The 25589-nt window shown below is 43.9% G+C and overlaps 2 protein-coding genes across 2 annotated transcripts in view; one reads left to right on the top strand and one right to left on the bottom strand.

Moving 5' to 3' along the window:
• The window catches only part of TMEM255B (transmembrane protein 255B), a 122656-nt gene extending 118142 nt beyond the window's left edge, over positions 1 to 4514 (top strand). The window contains exons 8-9 of the mRNA XM_073590605.1: positions 1456 to 1596; positions 3938 to 4514. Coding sequence (XP_073446706.1) covers positions 1456 to 1596; positions 3938 to 4105 — 309 coding nt within the window. The 3' untranslated portion in view covers positions 4106 to 4514. The remainder of the gene's footprint in view (positions 1 to 1455; positions 1597 to 3937) is intronic.
• A 1868-nt stretch (positions 4515 to 6382) lies between these two features.
• Positions 6383 to 25589, bottom strand: part of GAS6 (growth arrest specific 6) — a 147768-nt gene continuing 128561 nt past the window's right edge. Inside the window, 5 exon segments of the mRNA XM_073590521.1 lie at positions 6383 to 6903; positions 7023 to 7248; positions 9429 to 9601; positions 11311 to 11479; positions 11571 to 11735. Coding sequence (XP_073446622.1) covers positions 6752 to 6903; positions 7023 to 7248; positions 9429 to 9601; positions 11311 to 11479; positions 11571 to 11735 — 885 coding nt within the window. The 3' untranslated portion in view covers positions 6383 to 6751.

The raw sequence follows: 25589 nt of genomic DNA, 5'->3' as shown, positions 1-25589 counted from the left end.
AAGGTTTTTTTTTCCACTGAAGAGATCAGTGTGTGAACTAATTCAATTTATCTTTGATTTACATAAGATTTTCTTTCCACTGAAGGGACTAATAAAGCACAAAAAGAGGACTTGAAAGTCCACCAATAATATGAAACAGCAAAAAGAGCAAAGAGGTTTACCCGTATAGGCCTCCAGACAAATGCACTATCAGGGTGCAGTGGACCCATATAGTTAAGATGGCAACACAGGTGCATGAATACCGATATAAAACAACCGCTCGCAGCCTACCAATATATGGAGGGGGCGGTTGCCTGGTATGTTAATGCACAGCAAAACACTTGTATGCGGCGCTGTTCACACTAAGGCCATGCACAGCATCCAGGCCAGCCTAGTAGTGACACCCTTCTATTAGCTCAGGCGGGCTGGCCCAGCGCTATCAAAATGCATGCCATGTGCACAGGCGCCGCAGTTTACAAGACCAGATGGGCCCAACTGCACCCTGAATAAAAAGTGCAAAAAACACATTAAAAAATTCATTAATAATGTGGAGTATTAGCTGATATTTTGGCCAAAATACGTGAGCCCAGGCAACCGCCCCCTCCATATATTGGTAGGCTGCGAGCGGTTGTTTTGTATCGGTATTCATGCACCTGTGTTGCCATCTTAACTATATGGGTCCACTGCACCCTGATAGTGCATTTGTCTGGAGGCCTATACGGGTAAACCTCTTTGCTCTTTTTGCTGTTTCATATTCCACTGAAGGGATCAAACTGCTTTTTTTTTTTTAAATAGCACCAAATGATATCTGAAGCACTGTCTGATATTTCATTTGTGATATTTGAACTAATTAGTGTAGTGAATGGATTGATTTGCCACAACACTGCTTATACACTGTCCTATAAGGCACACATTTATGTCAATGAAGGTGCAATACAAGACAAAAGGTGGATGGGAAATAACACAATCTAGAAATAAAGGCTTTGGAATTTTGCACTGCAAACCTTAAAAGTGAACTAATCAGAATTTTGGTCCAAATTCATCAGTTTTGAAATGACTTCTTATGGGTAGTGCAAAACTGCCAAAACTTGTAAACTTTATGCACACTACCAGCCAGCTCCACCAATTTTTTGACAACTGAGCACTCCACCAACTTTTTGACAACTGAGCTGAGGGTATGGTATTACAGTGGCTGAATTGAGTGTGTTTCTTGTAGTGCCATATTCATTTAGAGATCCACAACTCAATTAGTTTGGTGTATCTTAAGTACACTCATCAAGACTGGCATGCAAAATGCCTGTCTTCATGAATTGAGGCTTTTGTTTTACATATTTTTACAGATAAAAAATTGTTAAAATGTATTACAATGCAATTTTTATAATTACATGTTAAATAGTATTCCTTTATTCATACATTACCTTTAAGTAGTCACCAACATCTCCACCTCAGACTAACAATTTTTATTTTGTCTTCCAGGCACCAGTTTCACAACACAACTTTAACTCTCCTCCACCACAGATTCTCTACAACCCAGCTCAACAAATACTGACATACACTGGGTTTTGCTCTCCTACATCCGCTCTGCCTTCCTATGCATCATATCCACTACCTCTGCAGGTAATTCCCATAAATTACTACTGCCCATTTTCTTTGGAATTATTTGGCGTTAAGATTTTTTTTTATTGCAGTGCAGTAACCTTATGTTAAAGTAATTTTCAAAATTAATAGCCTATTCATAGGATAAGCCATCAGTATTTAATGGATGAGGGTCCGACTTTCAGCACCACAGTTAATCATCTATTTGAAAAGATTAAATCTCTGTGACCAGTATTAGAAGTCATTCACCAATTCTAATGAACAGGACATGGTTTTAATGAGCTTTAAAAGTATGGATCTGTCCCTGAAAAACATTGACGGGGACGTAAAACTTGAATGCTAAGGATTAGTGATGAGTAAACGTGCTCGGATGACATTGTAGTATCTTCGGCATGCTCGGATAATGTGTTCGAGTCTCCGAGGCTGCATTATTTGCAACTGTTTAGACAGTCGCAACACATGCGGGGATTGCCTGTTCGTTATGCAATCCCCGCATGTGTTGCAGCTGTCTATCAGTCGCAAAACATGCAGCAGCAGGGACTTGAACATATTATTCGAGCATGGCTGAGATATATTCAAATAACGCCCGAGCACGCTCAGTTAACACATTACCCCAGCACGATCGCTCATCCCTACTAAGGATCCCTTCATAAGGTTGATGGAAGGAGGGAAGTTGTACTTCCATAAAAGTCATTTTCAACTAACGGATAACACCCTTCAATTTGAATGGGGAAGACATTTATATGTACAAGTTTAAGTAAGGCTTGAATGCCTTTCTTGAAAAATATACCACTACAGGTTATGGATTTCATGATGGGACTTTAATACAGGGGACTAGTCTGTTTGAAAGATCTGGGTTAATTAGAATCTGTCTCATCAGGTTTTTGCCTTCTTCTGCAGTAATATGTTAGAATGATGATAGGTGTCTTCTTTCTACCTTAAAGGTAATCTGTCAACAGGTTATTGATACCCTATATGAGAGCAGTATAAGGTAGGGGCAAAGACCCGGATTCCAGCAATTTGTCACTCCCTGAGTTGCTTATTGTCATTTTGATAAAATCCCTGTTTTTGCTGCTGCAGATCTAGCTGGTACCTGAATGCTGAGCTCTGATTGGCAGTGTTCCTAACCCTGTAGAGCAGGGGTGGGGAACCTCAGGCCCCAGGGCCATTTACGGCCCTCAATGACCTTTTATCAGGCCCCCGAGCAGATTCTCAGGGACTGCATTCTTTGGCAGGGAGCTGTATTTTGATTGCCACAATCTCATTAATTTCTTCTTGCTCTGTTAGCATATACACGCAATGTTCACTACTGAACATTGAAGGGCATGCAATGAAAGATTAAGTCATGAAACCAGTGCCAGAGTCAGGATGTACTTTGTGGGTGGAGTTTGTATGGCCCCCGAAGGATGGTATAAATATCCAAATGGCCCTTGGCTGAAAAAAGATTCCCCAACCCTGCTGTAGAGTATATGCAGAAAGCAGACGATCAGTGGTGGTGTGAGGATTTTATAGAGCTCATGAATATGGTGGACTACCTGGCAACAGGTTTAGTAGTCCTCTAGTGATAAAATAAGTGTTTAATCAGCAAGAGATTAACATATAAGCAGCCCAGTAAATGATACATCAATGGAATCAAGCCTTCTGTCTCTACATTATGCTCAGCTCAGTTTACATGGCAAAAACCCTTGTGACAGACTCCTTTATGATGACGTCAATTTTTGTTTTTGCATTTCCATTTTTACTCCCCTTCTTCTCATAGCCATAAACGTCTTATTTTTCTGTCCACATAGACATTTGAGGGTTTGCTTTTTATGGGCGGGATGAGTTGTGCTTTTGTATGCCACCATTCATTTTACCACATAATGTACTGGAAAACAAGTAAAAAATTCCAAGAATGGAGAAGTTTAAAAAAAACAAAAAAACGCAAATATGACATTACACAGCAATACCACAGTATTGCTGCATATAGTGACAGACCCTCTGCTGCCATATAGCAACCCATCACAGGTTAACAATCGAGGATGGAGCAGAGCTGACTTTAAGGGCGTTGTCGAATGGCCATATAAGAGACACCGACAACTATCACATCGCAGTGCACGGACTGGCCGGCGGCGTGGCAGCTGCATACAAATACATGCTGTCACGATCAGGTCAAGAGAGCTTCCAGCCACTCAGAGCATGGCAATTTGATTGTGCCAACACCTACGATTTTTAGAGGCAAGTCATCACCTGCAGAGTATGGGGCGGATCTATGAGCCTGCTCCATACACCCGCTTCCAACTTGCGCTGTACATGTACGGTGCAAGTCGTGAAGAGGTTAAAACTATGAAACTACATCTCTAACATTATTTTTCTTATACAGCCATCAGGATCCTATCCAGCTACTTCCTCTGCAGATATTTCCTTATCAGACGATATCCAGAATCCATCAAACTCCAATTCGATGAACGGACTTTCTTCTAATCCACATTCTCAATACGCATCCACAATTCTGCTACCAGGGGAGAAACCACCGCCTTATGTTCCTTGATGCATGGACCTTCCGCACATTCACTGGCAGGAAAACAAGACTTGCAAGGGCTTTCTGCAGAACTAATGAAACCTCACATTCCTTCCAACTAAATAGTTACCTAACCAGAAAAAGTGTTCACACCAGTCATGAGATTAGTGACTGAATAGTCTAGACGAGACAGAGCTCTGCATCAGTATATTTTACTATGTGTTACTTGTTGGAGTGCGCTTTTTCAGCTCTTTCTCCAGTATTTAACTGTTCTTGCACTAAACAAATACTATACACTACAGAAGTTATGAATATGGTACAAACAGAATAAAATACATTTCACCATTTGCTGTGATTCACATATCTTCTCTTTTTTGATACCTCTGTTATGTCACTCTTCTGCAAATGTGAGCAAATAAACTGTTAGCTTTAAACGTAATATTACCCTGTAGTCTTTGCTTAAAAGTGATACAATATAATGATGAGTGTCAAAATAGTAGAAGGAACTGGAGATTTGTTTTCAAAGACTGTGGCCTTGCTTCAAAGGGCCCAATTCATCAAGCCCAATGTTGTTCACGACACTTTCGATGATGAGATGTGCTGGAGTCCGATGCTTCGGATTCGTGAAGAGGTGTATGCCTCTTCATGTATCTGGAGTGTCTGACGAGTGGTATGCCCCTCCATGTGATACACCTGAAATCTCACTACAATCAGATACTGGAGTGAGATTTCTGGGGAATGGAATGCTACAGCTCATCATGAATTAGGGGAGCTGTGGTGTCACGTCCCTGCCGAGCCTCTGTCCTCAAATAGGCAGAGCTTAGAGAAATTGGCGTGATGAAGGCAAAAGTTGCAATATTTAGACGCAACTCGAAGTTGCACCAACATTTTGCGACTTTTCAAAGCTTTTACGCCAGAATTCTGGCATGAATTATTCGATAAATCATTGCTTAAAGTGCTTTCATCTGAAAGTCTGATGTAAAACATTTTATGAGTTGTAAAATTTTTGTGTAACTTGATGTTGGGCAAACATGTCCCTGAATGGAGTAAGGTTAGTGGTGAGGCGTACGCCACTTTTCAGATATGCTGGATTCATTAAGAGGCATGATTCTTAATGAGTCAGGAGAGACTGGCCCCAATATGCCCTCTCATCAAGACCAGCATTGTTCACTGGTATTGATGAATCATGGTCTGTATTTTTTGATGAGGAGGCAGAGTCGCACAGGGGCATCATGATGGACGGATGGTGGGCGGTGCCCAGACACAAGACAAGGGGCATGATGGACGGATGATAGGCGGCACCCAGACACAGGACAGAGGCATGATGGACAGATGGTAGCCGGCTGATACAGGGACACACACCATACCTATGGGACACATTACAGGTATGAGGAGCTATTTATACAAGTCAATATTTCAGCATTACTAGGGGTCAGAAACAGAAGATCCACCTTCACAGAATGCAGTTTGTCTGATTTTTCTCTTAATAGGTATATTTTTTAGTAAAATGTAAATTGCTCTTTTAGTCTACAAACTTCTGACATGTCTCCGAATTTCCAAGCAATAAATTTAGTTTTTTGTTTTTTTTTGAAAAGGAGAAATGGTCAAAATTTAAAAAAAACAAAAAACAGTGGTTTCAGACCTCAAATAATGCAAAGAAAACTAGTTCATAATCATTTAGAAACAACAATACTAATTTTATAACTCAGGAAGAGTTCAGAAATCAATATTTTGTGGAATAACCATTATTTTTAATAACAGCTTTCATGCGTCTTGGCATGCTTTCTACCAGTCTTTCACACTGCTTCTGGCACAAAAAATTTAAGCAGTTCTTTGTTTGATGGCTTGTGACTATCCCTCTTCCTCTTGATTACATTCCAGAGGTTTTCAATGGGGTTCAGGTCTGGAGAATGGGCTGCCCATGACAGGGTTTTGATGTGGTGGTCTCTTAATTTTTGCCAGAGTCATATATATATGTATATATATCACAGCCATATTTCATGGACTTAATCCATTTACAATAAAGAAATGAGCACATCTGAAAATGGGTAATATACTAGATTTCAACCTGGGCATGCGGCCCTGTCTAGCTTAATGTATTAGGGACTTGTGACATCAGTGGCATATATAAAAGACGCTACATATAACACATTATTTTCAGCGACACTGCGCTTACTGCTGTTAAGGAATTTTCATTTTCCTTAGTAGCACAGAAGCACAGAGTGCCAACTAAAATTAATTTTCCCACTTGGGCTTATTCCTACATTTTAAAAGAAGACGGTATAGGCAAATTAAAAAGATTTGACATTATTTTTAATATTTTTTTTTATTTTAACTTGTAAATTGGTAATTAAAAAGCAATGATTGCTATTAAAAATATAATACATTTCCAGTTTGGGATCTCATTTCCACATTACCACAGTTTTCCATTGATAATAAACCTCCTTGAGGAACTGTCCACACAGGTTTTTGGTAATTAATATTAATTTTCTGAAATATTTACAATATATTACAATCCTTATCCAATAAAAAAGGAGCTTCTCAATCTTTGACACCATGTAAAAATCAGTAGGTTCTACATAATTTCAGTGTTTTACGAAACTATACACACAATACTGCAGAATAATTTATACATGTATAAAAAAAGATACTTGGTTAAAAAAAAGTGTGCTGTATCTATTTCAGAGGCTTAATCGGTGGGCATGAGTGGGAGGTAATATCATTATGTTTGTGCACTGCATTGTCCAAGTCCAGGGTCTCTCCTTGAACAGTTATAGTCATGCAGCCTTGGTAGAATGCAGTAATCGGGGTACGAGTGACTTCCACATCTACAAATAAGGTAAAAGAAAGAGAAAAAAGCATGGCAACATCAAAATCATAAAGTGAATCTGATTAGATACACCTCCAGATAACAGTATAGTTTCTTTCCCATCAGATTAATATTTACCTGGCAATCCTCCTATATATGTTTTCACTCCCTGATGTATATAGTCATTTAAGGTGGAAAGAATAATCTGTAGTTCTGTTTCAAACAATTCCACTTCTCCAAGGATCCCATCGAACGAAAGCTGTATATGGTCTCTTCTGGCAGATATCGCCACCATGTGCTCTTTATCACAGACATTTACTTCTAGTCTACAAACCACAGTGTTCTTTACTGACAGGATGATGAACTGCATATAAAGAGAAGAGATAAAACAGCTGTCAATAGGCTCAGCAAACATGCACTATATGGCCCCGGCTCACATTGCTTTTGCACATCCTGTTATACCGAATTTTCTATGGTGTTTAATTTTTCCAAGATTAAAAAAAAAAAGAAGAATCTTAAAACAGAATTCAATAAAATTCCTATCCAATGACCCATATAGATTGCATTTTTTCAAGGGGTAATCTTGCCCTGCTGAATTCCGCATCAAGGGGGGCTGTTGACATGTGTACATATTGTTTTGAGAGACTGGTATTATGCACAAGTCCTATTAAAGTAGTCTGCATACACAATTGCTGATGCATGTGCACATGACCTGTCAAGTCTCCATCGCCAGTATGGAAGGGAGAGGCACTGGATAACCCCAATAAACAGAAAACAAACAGAATCTGCATCATGTATCGTTCCTGTTGCATCAGGTTTTTTTTTACAAATTCGCCAAACCTCCTTCACCCACCCCTAGCCAAAAAAAATACTTTAACCTGGATGAAAAAACATGGCGTGAACCTTGCCTAACCTAGGTAGAAAGGCACATCTGGTATACTAGGGGAGAATGGCCAGCAGCAGCTTTTGATGTCTAGTTATGTGACAGTCATATGAAGAATATGAAACAGCTTGTTTCAGTGCTGGTCCAAAGTGAGAAATCTCGATGGAAATGAATAACCTAGTATTTACTCTATGGTTGGCATGAGAAGTTAACAACCAATCCTAAATGCATTTTATTCTTAACAATATATTTTTTTTACATTTTACTATTATCTGTAACAAACAAGCTATGTATGGTTAAATGGAAATGTTTAATAATTATTGGAAACTAGCTGGAGAGCCCGGTATTGCCCGGGCATAGTACCTAACTGTGGGTCCTGCTGTCTTCCTTAACATCCCCGCTCTCCACCCGCCATCCCGTTCTATCCCTCTGCAGCCGCGCTCTACATTCATGTCCCGGTGTTCCTCCACAGCCCCGGTCTCTTCGTCCACAGCCGTGCTCTCCCGCTCTCTCCCTCCACAGCCCTGCTCTCCCCGTCCACAGACCCGTTCTCTTCCTCCACAGCCCCGCTCTCCCACTCTACACAGCCACGCTGTCTTCCTTCCTCCAAAGCCCCGCTCTCCATGCACCACTCGCGGTGACGCTGGGACCAGGAGAGAGAGGTGCGCAGATTGTTCGTTCGGCCGCAGTGGGTGGAGTGGGCGGAGCTAGAGCGGAGCTGCAGCGCATGTGATTGGGCGGCCTGCGGGGGGCGTGGCCTAGCGCGGGCGGCCAGAGTGGGAAAAGCTTGTCGGATTGGGGGAGCTAGAGCGGAGTTGCAGCGCGTGTCATTGGGCGGCCTGCGGGGGCGAGGCCTAGCGCTGTAGTAGGCCACAGTGGAAGCCGGGGACTAAATTTAGGCCGGGAAGCTGCAGGGGAGAGGGGGGATAGCCCAGTTGGCAACGGGGACTATTCTGCCCCTGTCCTGAAGACTGTCTTCCTCACAGTACTTGGGAGATGTTCCAGCAAGTTCGACCAAAGGATGGTTAAAATCAAAAGACTTTATTCCAAAAAAATTGATTAAAAACAGAATAGATGCATAAACCCAGGACTCCAGCACTGCAAGGCTGCAGTCCTATCCACTGAGCCACCGTGCTGCCGAATATAGCCTTGAAGTATCACTCAACAGGAGTACCAGTGTCTGATTGGGCAGTCCAGTTTTCAGTCTTTGTGAGACAAGCCCTTTTATTATACGGACGATACACTCTTCGCTTTCAGCTGATTAGTCGAGCTTTGATCTTTTGACATTCAATTTTCCAGGGCTTCAGACTTAAACCCCACTGGAGCGATTGACCATAGGCTAATACATAATATGAATGGCCAGCTGCAGCTTTTGATGGCTAATACATAATATGAATATAACCTAAACCATATTATACATCTAGCACTGCTGCGAACAGTGATGGGAGATGGAGCAGATGGATCCATCTCTCTTTTCATCAATACACCAGATTCGAAAGCAAGAGATGACTTATCACTTTGCAAAAGGGTAATTAGCCAACCAGATATAATTAGTAACATGCTTAAAAATAACTAATTGTAAAAATGACTCTTTGTTTGCAAAGTCTTTGCTGTAGTAAGCACATGTCAATGTCTGTATTACTGACATAAGCAGTTCTTACCTGGCGTTTCACTTTTACGGTGGAATGATAATCAACCAGTGCTAGTGAAAGAGGGACTTCCTTATCGTCTGACACAAGAGCAAAGAGCACTCCAGTATCTGTTGCAGGATTGATCTCCGCACTGACCTCTATACTCCAGTTTACCTCATATTGCATTTCATTGGATAAATGCACTATAAGAAATTAGGAAAATGTCATAAGGGATAGAAAAAAATGAAATCTGAATGTTTCAATTTGCAGCACTGTACAGATAAGGTTTTGACTTCAGTCATTGAGGGAGATGTATCAAGCTAAATGCTAAAGAATTCTGTAGCATTATGTACCAAAAAAACAGTTTTTAATAACTTGTACCATATTTATTGTTTTAGACACTTTCTGTGCCATGTTTGATACTTCAACTTGACCTTGTTTGAAAAGGGCATCACATGTCATGCAGTGCAACACTGCCAAAATTGTGGTGCACTTTTCCAGAACACAGCAGGCCAACTAATAGGTGGCATAAACTTAACCTTGACCAGATTCATCAAACAGCATGAACCACTGTGATAAATATTGAGCATAAGAATTAAATAGTATTTATTTTACTCATTATTGGCACTGTCTCCGATGGGGCTCACAACCTTTGGAATCTGGGAGGAAACCGGAGAACCCGAAGGAAACCCACACAAACACAGGGAGAACATACAAGCTACTTGCAGATGTCGTCCTTGGTGGGATATGGACCCAGGACTCCAGTGCTGCAAGGCTGCAGTGCTAACTACTGAGCCACTGTGCTGCCCCACTGTTGACAAATACGGTATATCCCATTTTAGAAGATACCAAAAACATACTGATTGAAAGTCTATGAGGGAGAAATCCACACAGACATGAGAACACAATTCTAGTAGATTTTGCCTTTTTTACATCTGAAACTAAACCTAAAATACAATTAGATGTCAGTAGGCTCTGATATCCAAAGGATAGCTTGTAATTGTTAGTGCCAGCACAGGAGACTTATTTCCCTTATTTTCTCCCAGCCGTAAGGCCATAATCAGAAGGAGTTGGAGAGTTGAATACAGCGCTGGACTTATGTCTGTGCTCAATATGGCATCCAAGTGTTGTAAGGCAATTGTGCTAGTCCCGGCAATAATGTTTAGCGCCTAATTTACAGAGTTGTTTTTTTTTTACTCAATTCATCTGCAAATAAAATCCACAGATCACTCCAGAAATATGCAGCCATACGAATACCAATTTTTGTAGAAAATATGGATCATAAGTTGGTAATAAAGTTTAACAGTATACAGTAAAATGTCAAATTAATTTCAAAATTAAAAAGGATCCACGTAGTGGGGTTCCATAAACAGGGTATTACAATAAATAATTATGTTTAGTGGGAGGCACACAAACTTATTAACAGCATAATGGTACATAGGAGAGTGCTAGAAAAATACTGATATAATTAAAGTAATAACTAATAGCTTGCTCCTTGCAGAGATCTAAGAATGTGAATACCCATTAAATAAAGATGATAACTACAATAAAGTATCACCTTACCCTTCATGTTAGTATACAACCCAATGCCACAAAGTGTTTCGTGTTTCCTTCCTCAGGTGGTGAATGAGTTGATTCGTCACCTGAGGAAGGAAAGATGAAACATGTTGTGGCACAGGGTTATATACCCACATAAAGGATAAAGAATAATCTGTTACTTTATTGTAGTTATCTTTATTTGAAGGGTATTCACATTAGATCTATACTGTTGTAACATTTTTAATTAAGTCCATCAGTATTTTAGTGCTCTCCTTTATATCTTTGTGTACCATTATATCTTTAATTTGTAGCATAACATACCTCATGGGTTTTAAGTGCACATCATTACATAATTCTGTTTTACTTTACTTACCATAATCAATGACAAAAAGAGCAAATCCTCTTCCTGGATAAAAAGATCCTCTTCCAGCAACCAGGAAACACTGCATTTTCTCGGACTTTTGCACAGTCTCCTGTATAGATGTCTCTTCACCATTCAGCCAGTTCCAGCTCCTCATACAGCCATCCATGCGAGTGTTCATCTGAGAGCAGAAACAGGTAAAGGGTTAACACATTTCAATGCGAGCTAAAACCGCTGACCTCTTTCTAATTATTCTTTAGGGGAGCACTTACTGGTTGGATCAGGTCATGACGCTTAAAGGGAATGCCTCCTACTGTTAGATTCAGCTGGTACAACCCTTTGTCAAATGTGAAAAGGTCACCAGCTACCGCTATTTTCATGACTGCGTCTTTATTGACTTTAATTACCAAATTCCGATCAAGTTCTTCAAGAGAAATCTGCGGACGAAAAAAAAACAAAACAAAACACAGCACATTTATTGCAGGAAGTTCAAGTATTTCCCAAGCTTGCATATGCTCTTTTGATATAAATTCACCAGAGCGCACCATAAACTCAAGGTAATCACTAGTTATTATTTCTTTACCTCATGTGGCGCCAACATATTCTGCAGTACAGTACAAAAAGCTCCACCATTTGCATCAGTCTCTGTCCCAAATGGAGCTTAATATCACCAACTTGTACAAATTAGCGAAAATTTGATAGGATGCCATTTATCCTATCAACATGTGGAGTGTAAAAGGAAATCTGAGTAGCAGGAGAAAACCAATGCAAACATGGGAAAAACATACAAATTTCATGCTGATGCTTGAAATCAAACCCAGGAACGCAGTGTCACAAGACAACAGCGCTAACCACTGAGCTATGTCAACAGATGTGCGCTCGCACCAAATACTCTCCTCTACCTCATACATTTCTATAGAATGGCTATTGAATGTGCAAAGTAGTCCTGGAGCCATTCTACAGTACTGCCCACCTGCCCATCACAAGCTGAGAGAGCACACATTCAGGCCAGAAGCTCAATAATGTGCTGGCCTGAACTGTGAATCAATCAGGAGCAAACGCTTCCCCAGCAACCAGAATGTTGGACTGGCTGGGGAGCAAGCAGGAATATCACTCATTAAGGGACTTTTCTTCTACAGTGTTGGAACTGCTTCCTACAATATACAGATGTTTTGTTTTTTTTCTAAAATTCTAAAGGTTTCCTTCTTTCCAGCTTATAGTCTAGCAATTCTACAGCAGTATGTAGTCCAAATAGGCAAAGCATGGCTAATTTTAACTCCTTCACGATTATGGATGGACTCAGTACGTCCTGGTTGTGAATAACTTCCCAACCTTGGACGTTCTGAGTACGTCCTGGCGATTTTGCGCACACAAAAAATGTACACGCGTGATCGTCGCAGGGTGTTCCACTAACATCATAGCTGACACCCGACTCCCACTTCCAGGAGTTGTGCCCACACAGCTTCTGGCAGTTTAACCACCTAAATGCTGTGATTGATATATACTGCAGCATTTAGAAGGCAGGTAGAGGGAGGGGGCTCCCTCTGCCCTCCAATCAGCACCCCCGTGATGTTATCGAGAGGGGCCAATCATTGCCGTGGTGACCTGAGGTTGTCAAGACAACATCTGGGTCACCAGACTCTAGCAAGCTTGTTAGACTATACTGAGAGCAAGTAAAAAAATAAATAAAATCACAAAAAAAAAATAATATTATATACATACATTTATACACACATTATATACATACATACATACACACACACCGTATATTTCGGACTATAAGATGCATTTTTCCTCCATAAACGGGGAGTGCGTCTTATAGTCCGGAAGTATATGCTCTGGCTGTGGTGCAGAGGTGAGGGAGCGGCAGAGGCGGAGCAGCGGGTCACAGGAGGGAGGAGCTATCTCCTTTGCCAGCTGCTAAACAGAAATAAATATTCCCTGCATTCAGTAAATATTACTTTCTTTTTAATAGCAAACTCGCTGTTAATCAGAGCAGCCGGTATCCTGCAGCTGCCAGGTGTTTGCGTGTGCCTGCTACTTAAGGCAAAGAAAATTCACTGCTCTCCACTCCCATAGGCGTGGAATTCAGTGAATATTCATTCCTTTTAGTAGCTGCACATGTGATAGCTCGGCAGCTGCTGGAAGTCGGTGGCTGTGACTAACACTGTGCTCGCTATTAAAGAGCACATATTCACTCCACGCACATAGTCCTGCAGCTGTCCTTAGCTTGTAAGCAGCACATGATGTCCCTGCCATGCGCTGCTTACAAGCAACTGCTGGCATTGAAACAAGACATTGCGAGTGCGAGCAGGGAAGGTAAGTATAATGGCTTATGTTTTTTTTCATGTTTTTCTGATGAGGGCCATGCATACCAGGATAAGGATGGGGCCATGCATACCAGGATAGGGATGAGGGGCCATGTATACCAGGATAGGGATGGGGGACAATCATACCAGGATAAGGATGGGACCACGCATGCCATGACAAGATGGGGGCCATGCATACCAGTCTAGGGATAAGGGGGACATGCCTACCAGGCTAGGGATGAGGGGGCCATGCATACCAGGATAGGGATGAGGGGGCCATGCACACCAGGATAGGGATGAGGGGGGCATGCATACAAGGATAGGGGCTCACAGCCCAATACCGTGCAGGACACTTGGCATTTTCCACAGAACACCAGGATTGGCAAATTCACCACTGGCGCCCTGTGCTCTTCACAGATGAAAGCAGGTTCACACTGAGCACATGTGACAGATGTGACAGAGTCTGGAGACGCCGTGGAGAGCGATCTGCTGCCTGCAACATCCTTCAGCATGACTGGTTTGGCAGTGGGTCTGTAATGGCGTGGGGTGGCAATTCTTTGGAGGGCTGCACAGCCCTCCATGTGCTCACCAGAGGTAGCCTGACTGCCGTTAGGTACAGAGATGAGATCCTAAGACCCCTTGTGAGACCATATGCTGGTGCGGTTGGCCATGGGTTCCTCCTAATGCAAGACAATGCCAGACCCTCATGTGGCTGGAGTGTCAGCAGTTCCTCAGACCTGAATCTGATTGAGCACATCTGAGACATCATGTCTCGCCCCATGCACCACAGACTGTCCAGGAGTTGGCAGATGCTTTAGTCAAGGTCTGGGAGAAGATCAGTCAGGAGACCATCCGCCGCCCCATCAGGAGCATGCCCAGGCGTTGTACAGTAGGGAGGTCATACAGGCACGTGGAGGCCACACACACACACAATATCGAGCATCTTTTCCTTGACATGAGGCATTTCCATTGAAGTTGGATCAGCCTGTAATTTGATTTTCCACTTGGATTTTGAGTATCATTCCAAATCCAGACCTCCATGGGATATTCATTTTGATTTACATTGATAATTGTTATGTTTTATTGTTCTGAACACATTCCACGATGCAATGAATAAAAGTTTGCAACTGGAATATTTCATTCAGAGATATCTAGGATGTGGTATTTTAGTGTTCCCTTTATTTTTTTGAGCAGTGTATTATATATACACATACATGCATGAACACACATATAGATATATATATATATATATATATATATATATATATATATACACACACACACATACATACATACATATACACACACACACATACACATAAGTACATATATAGAAACTACTGGAGCCATAGGCGGAGGAGGACATGACTTGGGGATGGGTGGACCTTTACTCCTGCAGCTTTTTAGGCATAGTGGTGTAGATGTTAAGCACGAGTGATGTTGCTTTCAGAGTAAGAAGCACAGTATGTCTGTGCCTGGTGAGTTACTGTGAGGTGGGTGGGGCTTATTTAGAACAGGAAATCTGTCTCTCTCCCTCTTTCTTACACAGAATGAACAGGACGAAGCATGTCTGCAGTTTCAGGGAGTATAATGGGATTATCACCTCACATGACAGATGATAGGAGCACATTCACCTCAGACATCATGTACCAGTGTAGTATCAGCTCCTACATTATGTATGGGACCAATATTACCTCAGCAATTCATGTAGCTGCCATGTCCCTCATGTGCATGCTACATTTTCCTCACAGACTGTGAGACAACTTCTGTGTTACCTCCCTGCAGACATGCTTGATATACTACTCTGCATTCACCTCGGACATTGTGTAGTGTGTACTAGGGTAGTATCAGCTCCTACATCATATATGGGATCAAGATTACCTCAGAAATTCATGTAGCTGCCATGTTCCCTCACTTATTGTAGAGGCAGCTTTTGTGTGACCTCCCTGCAGACATTTCTGATATACCACATTACTGCTGTATTATACAGAGTCTTCATGAGTCCTGGGTTTATGTATGATAGGACAGAGCAGGGACACATACAGTGTCTGCCATTACTATGGTGGAGCTGGGAAGTCACATGTATTGAGATACAGGTGTTCCTTCCCGGTGAAAGACCTGGCTAGTCATTGCTTGCGTTGAGAAACATGTGATGGTGTCTCCGCGGCTTATGTTTTTGCATGTTTTACATATTTCCCATAAGGGATGGGGGCAGTGCTCTAGAATCACTGCGTTGAGAAACACGTGATGGTGTCTCCGCAGTGTCGGATGTTGATCTCCATGAGGTCAATCATCCTCCCTTTTTCATGGTCTTTTACTAGGCATTGCTCCTACTAGCCAGTTTCCTACTCCACACTGATGAGGGGCAATACCCCGAAACAGCTGTCTGTGGATGGATACCATGTATTGGAATAGGTGGTTTCCTTCATTGGAGACTGCCCTTCCCGTGGTTGTTCCTTCCCGGTGAAAGACCTGGCTAGTCATTGCTTGCGTTGAGAAACATGTGATGGTGTCTCCGCGGCTTATGTTTTTGCATGTTTTACATATTTCCCATAAGGGATGGGGGCAGTGCTCTAGAATCACTGCGTTGAGAAACACGTGATGGTGTCTCCGCAGTGTCGGATGTTGATCTCCATGAGGTCAATCATCCTCCCTTTTTCATGGTCTTTTACTAGGCATTGCTCCTACTAGCCAGTTTCCTACTCCACACTGATGAGGGGCAATACCCCGAAACAGCTGTCTGTGGACGGATACCATGTTTTGGCATAGGTGGTTTCCTTCATTGGAGACTGCCCTTCCCGTGGTTGTTCCTTCCCGGTGAAAGACCTGGCTAGTCATTGCTTGCGTTGAGAAACATGTGATGATGTCTCCGCGGCTTATGTTTTTGCATGTTTTACATATTTCCCATAAGGGATGGGGGCAGTGCTCTAGAATCACTGCGTTGAGAAACACGTGATGGTGTCTCCGCAGTGTCGGATGTTGATCTCCATGAGGTCAATCATCCTCCCTTTTTCATGGTCTTTTACTAGGCATTGCTCCTACTAGCCAGTTTCCTACTCCACACTGATGAGGGGCAATACCCCGAAACAGCTGTCTGTGGATGGATACCATGTTTTGGCATAGGTGGTTTCCTTCATTGGAGACTGCCCTTCCCGTGGTTGTTCCTTCCCGGTGAAAGACCTGGCTAGTCATTGCTTGCGTTGAGAAACATGTGATGGTGTCTCCGCGGCTTATGTTTTTGCATGTTTTACATATTTCCCATAAGGGATGGGGGCAGTGCTCTAGAATCACTGCGTTGAGAAACACGTGATGGTGTCTCCGCAGTGTCGGATGTTGATCTCCATGAGGTCAATCATCCTCCCTTTTTCATGGTCTTTTACTAGGCATTGCTCCTACTAGCCAGTTTCCTACTCCACACTGATGAGGGGCAATACCCCGAAACAGCTGTCTGTGGATGGATACCATGTATTGGCATAGGTGGTTTCCTTCATTGGAGACTGCCCTTCCCGTGGTTGTTCCTTCCCGGTGAAAGACCTGGCTAGTCATTGCTTGCGTTGAGAAACATGTGATGGTGTCTCCGCGGCTTATGTTTTTGCATGTTTTACATATTTCCCATAAGGGATGGGGGCAGTGCTCTAGAATCACTGCCTTGAGAAACACGTGATGGTGTCTCCGCAGTGTCGGATGTTGATCTCCATGAGGTCAATCATCCTCCCTTTTTCAAGGTGAGAGGAGCAGTCAGGGTATGGTATATGTATGATGATGAAAGGCTGCACTTCATGTTAGTGCACTGTATACTGACCCTGCTGTGTGCTGATTATCCCCCTTCCCAGTTATGGAGTCTGATGATCTGTATGTGACCTCATCTCTGTTACATACTGTGAGGCTGGGTGTGCAGATCCAGTGTAACCAGGTTACTCACTATATGTGGTATACTGTATGTGTAAAGGCTCTATTCCTGTGCTGTATACTTAACCTGTACCACAGGTCTGTATACATGATATCACTCCTCACTCTGCTATATACGGATCATATACGGAAACATCCTGTGTCTCCAGGTCATTTTCCTGGCTGTACATATAATCTGGACATGACTTCCAGCTTAGTGCTTAACTTCTGTAGCTATTGCTGCCTAAGGCTGGTTTCACATTAGCGCATTTTACATGCAGCACACGGCGCCGCTAAGCCCCGCCCCCTGCCCGCCCCATCCTGTCATCGCCTCCTACTATCGCACACGGCTGCATGCGATCTGCGCACCCTATCTTTAGCATAGGGTGCGCAGACCGTGCGCTGGCCGTGCGATAGCAGGTTTTTGGCGTGTGCTGCGCACTTTTGAAGGTGCGCCAGTGTGCGCCGAACGTACCGTGTTGCATTTTGGCGCGCTCGGCGCACATTCAAAAGTGCGCAGCGCACGCCAAAATCCTACTAGCGCACGGCCAGTGCATGGTCTGCGCACCCTATGCTAAAGATAGGGTGCGCAGATCGCATGCAGTCATGTGCGATAGTAGGAGGCGATGACCGGATGGGGCGGGCAGGCGGCGGGGCTTAGCAGCGCCGTGCGCTGCATGTAAAATGCGCTAATGTGAAACCAGCCTTAGTCCTCTTATATTACATGCTGTCCTGCTGGATATATCCATCCTGTCTCTGTATATTGTCCCCATCATATGTTTGCAGGATCAGAGTATACCCACCAAGAGCTTATTTTATATTACCTAAGATGGTGGATAGAACAGGCCTGAATGGATTATGTTTGATCAGGTGTAAAATAAATAATCGTGGAGTAACTCGGCACATTTGAGTGTGCACTAATAACTCAGCACATGGCGGGCAGTGAGGGGGCACTCCTAGTGTGATGCTGCACATTGCTCTGGAAAACACATCATGGGCCCAGTTTTCAGCCCTGTCTCTCATCTATTGTAATTGTATGTAGTAGAGCGACTGACTGGGATACAGAACTTGCAGTTTTCTGCTCACACACCTATGGCTGCAGGCAGCTTATATTAGACCTACATATTTCTCACCATTTATGCGAAGCTGGTGATTAGAGTCTGTCTGTAACTGCTTTAGAGGAGCAGGCGGCTTCTCATTTATGGTTACAGCATATAACACAGCATTGCCCATCTCTGTCTATTTCTGGACCTTACGATGGGATATTTTCCATTATTAACCTGTTGTATACCTTGGTTGTAAACCTGCATGGTTTTCACCCTCACTTATCCCACATCTTGAGCGGTTGGAGGGGTCCTTGAAGTTGGTTAAATATGGTCTTGGGGATCCAATGGGATATGGTTACCTCCTTTTGGAATTTAATATGGTTCTGGATCTGGTGAAAGGTGGAGGGGAGTTTCGGCAAGGGTTTGTCGGATCCCCAGGAAATTCAAGTGAAGATTGGAACCCTTGTGGTTATGGTGCTCCCGAGCTAGTGAGGTAAGGCTGGGAGTAATTGTTGGTACATATTATGTTCACTTTATGTTTGGTAATCACCAAATTTTGGGAGCTTCAAGGACTCCCTACCAGCGTGTTAATATTATTTATGCTTTGATGTTTTATTGTATGTTTGTTTTAATAAAGGTGTGAATAATACTTTAAAAAAAAAAGGGATCGGTGTATACCCACCAAGTGCTTATTTTATATTACTTAAGATGGCGGATAGCACAGACCTGAGTGTATTACCTGGAGCCTGGTGGTTGGGGGGGTCCTTGAAGTTGGTTAGAAATTGGTCTGGGGGATCCATTGGGATATGGATTCCTCTTTTTGGAAGTTAATATGGTTCTGGACCTGGTGAAAGGTGGAGGGAAGTTTCGGCAAGGGTTTGTCGGATCCCCAGGAAATTCAAGTGAACATTGGAACCCTTGTGGCTATGGGGCTCCCGAGCTAGTGGGGTAATGGCTGGGAGTAATTGTTGGTACATTTTATGTTTGGTAATCACCAGATTTGGGAGCTTCAAGGACTCCCCCCAGCGTGTTAATGTTATTTATGCTTTGATGTTTATTTTATGTTTATTTTAATATGAACATGAATTGAAAATTTAAAAAACGAAAACAAAAACAAACAAAAAAAAAAACAAAAAAAAAACCCAGTTATTTATTTTCCTGTTAGTGGGTCCTGGTCCTTGAAGTTATTTATAAATTGGTCAGTAGGGGTAACCATATTAAGTATGGACCTCTGGTTTGGGGGGGGGGGGGGGTTCATCACAGTATGACCACCCCTGGGTTTGGAAGGGTAACCATTTCAGGTATGGCACCCTGGTTTTGAAAGGTAATCATCTCAGGTATGGCCCCCTGGTGTGAAGGGTAACCATCTCGTGTATGGCCCCCTGGTATGGAGGGGTGACTATCACGGTATGGCCCCCTGGTCTCCAGAAGAATTTATATTTTATAGGACCCTGTTAGGGTAAAGCCCCTGGGGTCATGGCAATCATATTTTGCATACCTACAGAATAAATTGGCTCCTCTGAGCCAGGAACAGCGGCTGGAGGGGAGAAGAGATCAAGGTAGGCATGCTTTTCAATACAATCTATAGCTTCAAGGACCCTCTTTTTTCATGTGACTAGAGAATGCCGAGGCACGGTTTTTGACTGTTTATATTGATCAAACCATGTTTCTTTCAAGGTTGTCATCTGGACAATGCAGTTATCTAGTGCATGAAACTGTAGAGCAATGTACCTAATCTGTGTGCCCTTGAGTCAGTGGGAGTGACTAAGGGTAAAGTAATCAAGTGCATTAACATGAAGGGCAATATGCCTATTCCCGATGCCGTTGAGGTGGTGGGAGCGGCTATGGGTATACACGGGTATTACATACCTGGTAATGTGTTTTTTCATGAGACATGACGGCACCACGAGAGAGGGGATCCGCCCAGCGAGGACAGGAAACCTTCAAGATAAAAGGGGCGGCTCCTCTCTCCGCATCAGTTGTTTTACAGAGCACGAGAGGAACTCCGCAGGTTAGTGTACACATAAATAATACAACTTTAATACTGCTAAATTTCGGACACCAAGGGAGTGTATAATACTAATAATGCACCCAACTAATGACGTGATCAATAGGGCGGGAATATAAGGGTGCCGTCATGTCTCATGAAAAAACACATTACCAGGTATGTAATACCCGTGTTTTTCCATTCTACATGACGGCACCACGAGAGAGTTACAGAGATTTGTATTCTCTTTAGGGGGGGGGATCACTGCTTGTAACACTCTTCTCCCGAATGTGAGATCAGAGGTAGCAGATAGGTCTAATCTGTAATGCTTGAAAAAGGTAGACGGAGAGGACCAGGCGGCCGCCTTACAGATTTGGTCGATGGAGGCGTCCGCTCTCTCCGCCGAGGACGTTGCCATGGCCCTCGTGGAATGGGCTTTTAGGTCCTCTGGAACAGCCCTGCCTGCACTACTATATGCTAGTATGATGGCCTCTCTCACCCATCTAGCTATAGTTTGCTTAGAGGCTTTAAGGCCCTTCCTTGCCCCCTGATATGAAACAAACAGGGCCCTCTGTTTCCTCCAGGGTTTTGTCATCTTTAAATATTGTAGGATACATCTCCTAACATCTAAGCAATGTAGCCTCTCCTCCTTCTTGTTACCGGGGTTAAGACAAAAGGATGGCAAGACTACTTCCTGAGCTCTGTGGAATTTCGACACTACCTTAGGGAGGTATGCTGGGTCTAATCTTAAGACAACTCTATCGTCCATAACCTGAGTGTATGGCGGGTCTGCTGACAGTGCGTGTAAGTCCCCCACCCTACGTGCCGATGTAAGTGCCACTAATAAGGCTGTTTTTAAAGTTAACACTTTATCTGATGTCACGTCTAGTGGTTCAAATGGACTTTCTGTTAGAGATGATAGGACTAAGTTTAGGAGATGGGACAGAGTTAGCTCTAGTACAGGCCCGGATAAACCTGGCCACCCATCTATCATTTGCTAGGTCATAGTTGAATAATGCTGCCAGGGCTGAAACGTGTACTTTGAGGGTGCTGACAGCTAAGCCCAAGTCTAAACCCCTTTGCAGAAACTCTAGCACTGCCCTCACCGGTACTTCTCCCTCCCGTATTGGGCCTGAGGTGGACAAAAATTTTCTCCATATTCTCCCGTATATTTTTGTAGTCACTGGCTTTCTGCTACTGATTAGGGTGGAAATTAACCTTTGTGAAAACCCTTTTTTCTCTAACAGTGACCTTTCAAATTCCAGGCTGTCAAATGCAACCTGGAGTTCGGAGGGTGATTGAAGGGACCCTGTGTTAGGAGGTCGTGGTCCTCTGGGAGTACCCATGGGTCTGTCACTGACATCACTCTTAGCCAGTAGAACCACGGCCTTTTTGGCCAAAAGGGAGCTATCATAATTACTCTGGCTCGGTCCTCCCTGATCTTCTTCAGGACTAATGGAATGAGGCATATCGGAGGGAAGGCGTACAGGAGACCTGATGTCCATTTTATCCTGAAGGCGTCTACCGCCAGTGGCATGTCTGCTGGACTTAGAGAGCAGAACTTTTGAACCTTTCTGTTGGTTTTTGAGGCGAAGAGATCTATTATGGGTTTCCCCCACATAAGCACAATCCGTTGAAAAATGGACTCTTTTAGGCACCATTCGCCTTGCTTCAACCGGTTCCTGCTCAGAAAGTCTGCCTTCAGGTTGTCCACACCTCGGATATGCAGGGCCGATAATGAGAGAAACTGACGTTCCGCTAGAGTCAGGATTCTTCCCACTATTTTCATTAATGACCGAGAACGGGTGCCCCCCTGATGGTTCACATATGCTACTGCTGTACGATTGTCTGATAGGACTTTCACGTGATGTCCTGTCAGGTGTGTCAGTAAACCTTCCAGCGCCCTTTCGATGGCTAGCAGCTCCCACTCGTTTGAGGATAGATCTTTTTCGTCCTGAGCCCAAGGATCTTGAAGCCATAGGGTGTCTAGATGGGCTCCCCAGCCCCAAGGGCTGGCATCTGTCGTGATTACTCTGGAGGCTGTATATGTCCAGGGTACTCCCCTTGGAGAGGACTCTATCTGTAACCACCACCTGAGTGACTGGAGTACAGGGTCCGGGATGGTGAGCTTTTGCTCTAACTGCCCCTGAAGCCTCAGATCGTTTTGTAACACACACCACTGAAGTTCCCTTGTGTGAAACTGAGCCCATTTTATTGCTGGTATGCAGGAAGTTAGGGATCCCAACACTGACATGGCTTTCCTCAGAGTCATTACTGGCTTTCTTAATGTCGTCCTGATTAGGTTTTTGATTTTTTCTTCTTTTTCCTCTGGGAGGCGACATTCCTGCACCACCGAGTCTATTGTTAGGCCCAAAAAATTCTGGATCATTGTTGGTTCCAATTTGGATTTTTTGAGGTTCAGTTGCCAACCCAGAGTCTGAAGTGTCTCCATCACTATCTTGACTTGTTCCTGACAGTGAGAGAAATCTCTCCCCACTATCAGGAAGTCGTCCAGATATGGTATTACCAGAGCATCTTTTTCCCTGAGATGTGCCGAGACCTCCGCAATTAATTTCGTGAAGACCCGGGGGGCTATTGCTACCCCAAAGGGCAGAGCCCTGTATTGAAAGTGATGCCACTGAGATTTTATCTGGACTGCCACCCTGAGATATTTGCGGTCTTGCTGCCGGATCGGGACATGATAGTAAGCATCCTTGAGATCCAGGACCGCCATGTAACACCGAGGAAAGGGGAGTTTCACTGCAGATCTTATGGTTTCCATCTTGAATGATGGGACTATCAAATATCTGTTGAGGCCTTTCAGATTTATAATTGTCCTCCAGGAATTGTCTGGTTTCTTTATTAGAAATAGGGGGGAGTAAAAGCCTTCCTTTTTTTCTTTTTCCGGAACTTCTTCCAGTACGAGTTTCTGTATGAGTGACAATACCTCCTCTTCCAGACTCTCTTGTCTTTCTTGAGAAGATTGCACTGGAGTCTGAATGAATTTTTGTGGTGGCCAATGGTGGAACTTTAATTCCAGACCTGACCCTACTATCTGTCGGATCCAGGTGCTGGATGAGATTCTCTCCCAGGCTGGGAGGAAGTGAGAGAGCCTTCCCCCCACCTGAGAAGGACCGTCACTGGGAGGGTTTTTTGGCTTCCCTGGAGGGCTTGCCGAAATAGAAGCCTCTCCCTCCTCTGTATCGCCTGTCAGAATTGTTTTTGTCTCGATCTCTGAATTGTTGCTTTCTGAATCTTCGGCCCCTCTGAAAGGAGCGCCGAAACGCTTGAAATGCTTGTTTTGGAAAATTTTTCTTTGTATCACCCGCTTTTTCCAACACGTCATCCAATGCTGGTCCGAACAATCAATTTCCCTCACATGGCAGAGAGCACAGTTTCATCTTTGCCTGAGTGTCCCCCGGCCAGCATTTTAGCCATACTGCACGCCATCCTACATTGGTTAAGGCTGCTGACTTTGCTGCTAGTCTGGCCGAGTCTGCAGAAGCCTCTGCGAGAAAGTCTGCCGCCGCTCTAATAGCCGGTAATGCTTCCAGAATTGACTCTCTGGGAACTCCATGTTCTAGTTGATCTTCCAAGTTGTCTACCCATATCTTTAGAGACCTAGCCACACACGTAGCTGAGATAGCCGGTCTTAGTGCCCCAGCCGAGGTTTCCCAGGCTGTCTTAAGGCAATTGTCCGTCTTCCGGTCCAGCGGTTCTTTCAGAAACCCCAGATCCTCAAAGGGTAGGGAGGTTTTCCTGGCGACTTTTGATATCGCTACATCGATTTTGGGAGCCCTATCCCAGGATGAGGATGCCTCTTCCTCAAAGGGATACCTCCTCTTCAGAGAATTAGATATCTGGGACTTTTTCTCTGGTTTTTCCCATTTGCGTTTTATGAGCCCTTCTAGTTGCTCATTAATAGGGAAGGTCTTACGCTTTTTCTTTTGTAGTCCACTGAACATGAGTTCTTGGGCTGTCTTTTTTGCTCGCTCCTCTACCAGCCCCATGGTAGATCTGATTGCTTTAATAAGTTCATCCGTAGATTCTACTGGGAACGTATCTTCCCCATCTGAGCTACTATCTGAATAGTGCGTTTTATTTGAGTCCTCCTCTGACCCTGTAGAGTCTTCTTGAGAGACCCCTGAGGGGCTGGATCTATCCCTAGTTTTCCTATCTGCATCTGCAGATTGTAATACACTTACTGACTTACAAACCTCTGTTTGAATTAGGGACCTCAGACTCTCCGAGAATGAGGGAGTCTCCTCCGCTATTGTTTTGTTAATACACTCCTGGCATAACTTTTTATTCCAGGCTGTTTCTACGGGACTTTTGCATAAAGCACATTCTTTATTCTTAGATTTTCCCCTACTTTTCTTAGGGACTTCCTATACTCCACCCCGCCAATGTATGTAAGAGAGGGAGGAGAGGGAAGAGAGGAGACAAGAGAAAGAGAACAGACATTAGAGTACTGGACTTTCTCGTAGTTCACTCACCACTCGGACGTTTTCACAAAACGGGTACCGGATCTGGAGGCTGACTGGTCTTCTCACTGTCTCCTAAGGAGACTAGGGACCCCTCCTTCTTGCGTTGACGATCCGCCCGTGCGCTGCCCGAGCGGCTTCCACTGCTGCTGCGGCGTGTCTGGCTCTTTTCGTGTGAGCGTGACCGCCTTTCCTTTGCTTCCTGGCGTGGTTGTATATGCTCTGGCGAGGGGCTCTCCATCCTGCCGTATATGTCTGCTGCTATCCTGTGCTGAGAGCAGTCACACCCGACCATGTAATGGTGTAGTGACGCCCGCCACTTCCGGTTTAAATAGCAGCCCCCAGCTTCAAGCTGCTTAGCAGGTGCCACCTAATGAGAGCAGTCACCTTCAGCCTAAGAGGGAAGGTTATTCCTTTTTTTTTTTTTTTTTTAAATTGGACCGCCTGGTCCCCGTACCTGCCGCCGCTTGCGCCCTCTGTGCGCGCGCCCCACTACCTGTGTCCGCGCCTAGTGACTGCGCACACCCTCCTGTGTCTCTGCTGTGCGCGCCACCTCTACTTCCGGGCTGGGCCATGC

Source organism: Dendrobates tinctorius, unplaced genomic scaffold (genome assembly GCF_039654945.1).
Source record: "Dendrobates tinctorius isolate UK_male_01 unplaced genomic scaffold, ASM3965494v1 ptg000117l, whole genome shotgun sequence".
Classification (NCBI taxonomy): Eukaryota; Metazoa; Chordata; class Amphibia; order Anura; family Dendrobatidae; genus Dendrobates; species Dendrobates tinctorius.
Note: the sequence above shows the minus strand (reverse complement) of the source record. Positions and strands in the feature narration are given on the sequence as shown.